The 2,698-nt window shown below is 38.4% G+C and overlaps 1 protein-coding gene across 1 annotated transcript; it reads left to right on the forward strand.

Annotated features, from left to right (window-relative positions):
* Nucleotides 1-412: 412 nt before the first annotated feature.
* On the forward strand, nucleotides 413-1,544 carry LOC101735879 (venom allergen 5). Its single transcript, XM_038014385.2, has 2 exons — nucleotides 413-852; nucleotides 1,123-1,544. The coding sequence occupies exons 1-2, from the start codon at nucleotides 482-484 to the stop codon at nucleotides 1,496-1,498; spliced, it is 747 nt and encodes a 248-aa protein (XP_037870313.1). The 5' UTR covers nucleotides 413-481; the 3' UTR covers nucleotides 1,499-1,544.
* The last annotated feature ends 1,154 nt before the right edge of the window (nucleotides 1,545-2,698 follow it).

Raw genomic sequence — 2,698 nt, forward strand, 5'->3', positions numbered from 1 at the left:
CTTCTCAAAGACTGAAGTCTGAATCTAAAAATTGAAAGAGCATTTGGGGAAATGATTAATTTTACTGGTGGCCTTGTGAGCCCGCACGGATGGTGACCTCCGCATCCCTCATCTCTGCCGGGAAGCATTCTGGTTTGGAGGGCGGGACAACTGTTGTACTATAATAGTTCAGACTTAGGCCTCGTGTCCATTATTCAACAGATACTCGTACAGAATAAAATTGCACGAAGAAAATATTTTTAAGGAATGCTATATATAAATACTTAAACAGATCATACGAATGATTGATTAACCGATCTGGGAAATAAATTCTCTTTGGTATCTAATTACAATAATATTCATCTTGTACCAATGAGAATGTTGTAATAACAAAAAATACTATTAGCCACACGTTTCTTTTTAAATGAATTTTTACTATGGCAAGATTAACTTTGACAACTGTTTCTAATCATTTTATAGAAAACCATTATAGATTATAATAATGCGTTTTATTTATTTAATTTTGTGTTCATTTTACTTTGTTAATATGCTTTGTAAAGACAATAATACTGACAGATACTTACAGTATTGTTCTCACCCCGACTGTTCTTTGAAGAATCAGCATACCATGTGTGTCGCTTTCAATAAGCAGAGCCCGAGACTTTATGCGTCCGGTATGACTAATTGGATGAGATATCAGATTTTGCTTTTACACAACCGTCATAGAGACAACATCGCTATGGGCTTGGAAGCTGGTCAACCACCCGCCACCAACATGAGGAAGATGTATTGGGATTACGAACTCGAAGAGATGGCGGAACTGTGGGCGCGTCAATGTCAGAAACGTCACGACGAATGCAGGAATACTATTAGGTTTAATGCACTTCAAAACATGGACGTGCGTCCCGTAGTTCCTAAAGTTACCGAAGCTCAGTTATTGGCTGACGCAGTTGGAGCGTGGTTCTCGGGATCACGGGTGCTACAGTCAGAGCATGTATGGTCGTTCAGGCACGGTAACTGTAGCGCCCCCGGTGGATGCAATTCTCATTGGTATTCAACGGCAGCTTGGGCGTCTACTTGGCGTCTTGGTTGCTCTCAAGCTTTGTGTACTGCCACGAAAAAATCATGCTCGCGTTTTCGCAGGAGAGCAACACCGTCAGAAGACTTGACAAACACATCGACGCGAGTCACCGGCGAGAACATTTTAAGGAGGACCAGGTACATGACGACGGCAACGTTTCCGAAGTTTAAAGATTTCGCGACTACGGTGAGAGTGAAGACGAAGGAATCGCCGCTGCATCGAGGTATTTTGGAGATGACGAACGTACGTAAAGCAAATGATGAACCGAAAATCGTCGCATTCACGTTCTGTAACTACGGCCCGGCCGGGAACATCGATGGGTACCCGATTTACGAAGCCGGTCTGTCATGCAGTAACTGCCCACAGGGGACGCGATGCGGGGATCGGACTCACAGGGCTTTGTGCTCGATCATTGGAGACCCGGACCTTCGGAATTGAATTATATTGTTAAAAAATAAATAAATATATTTAATAAATTATATAATTATTTAAAAATTAATGGTAAACCAATTAAAATTTATTATAATGATGAAAATAGTAGTATTGGCTAAGAATTTAGATTGAATATTTCATCACTGATGAATTCATTCTCTCAACGAAAGGGATTATCGATCGGAGTACGTTTTGGGAACATATAGACATAGGTATTTTAAAGAAACTTATCAAATAAAGCATTTAAATCATCCAGTCAAGGAGAAAAAATCAGATAAATACGCGTATACTACCATCAATCAATAATTGAATTATGAATTTTGAATGAAGTCTACATGATTGAGATCTAACAATAAAATATGTGAAAGTGAATTAAAATATTAGAACAGTCATACCGACTAAAAATATTTTATTCGACTGTGCAAGAATAGAAAAAAATGGTCCATCAATCTGCTCTAGAAGGTCTCATTAATTCATTAATCAGACTCTGGCTGCTTCCAAAGCAAACTGATTGGATGGTGGCTTTACTACCGTATAGCGGAGCAGAACTAATCCGCTTAAAGAAACTTTAAGGATTTCCTAGACTGGGTTGGACTTATAGCTTACGGTACTCGACCTAGTCTAACGCCATTCTTACTTTATAGTTTGATGGGAAGTCCATTAATGAAATTTCTGAAGCAGAATCAGGGGGATATTTTAATGATTGCCAAAGATTGCCAAATGATTGAATCCACTTTATAAGTAAATGTTTGCCAAACGTTAACGGGACAATGACGACAACGACCACACAATTAGCGTAACAAGTAATGACGATAATGGGTGACAATTGCACATTTTTCAAGAAAAAAATCATCATTTGTAAGAATGAGTATTCTATGTAGTCGTCGCATACTACTAATCAGCAAGAGATTTCATAATTATCGACTTCTATTATAATATAATACTTTATCTAGAGTCGATACTCCGTTGAACTGAGTTTCTTTGTTAAAAAGGCTTTCCGTCGGTCTTCTGTTTTCTTTTCCAGTTAGTGCGGATCTACGCTTCATGTCTGGCTCATTTTGTCGTCGTCGAAGCTAACAATATTACTTCGACGCTCGGAGGTTCGATATAATTAGATAGACTGGATGTCAGTATGAAAATGTCTCTCTAGCTTTACTCAATATAAAATTAAGATGCAATTTCCTGTCTTATTTAAATTAATTGTTG

Source organism: Bombyx mori, chromosome 1 (assembly GCF_030269925.1).
Source record: "Bombyx mori chromosome 1, ASM3026992v2".
NCBI lineage: Eukaryota > Metazoa > Arthropoda > Insecta > Lepidoptera > Bombycidae > Bombyx > Bombyx mori.

What these genes read in the sequence shown, in the direction of transcription:
- LOC101735879 (XM_038014385.2), top strand. Translation starts at nt 482, where the DNA reads ATGCGTTTTATTTATTTAATTTTGTGTTCATTTTACTTTGTTAATATG. An exon ending in GAATGCAGGAATACTATTAG is followed by an intron (nt 853 to 1,122) that starts GTTTAATGCACT and finishes GCGTTTTCGCAG; the next exon opens with GAGAGCAACACCGTCAGAAG.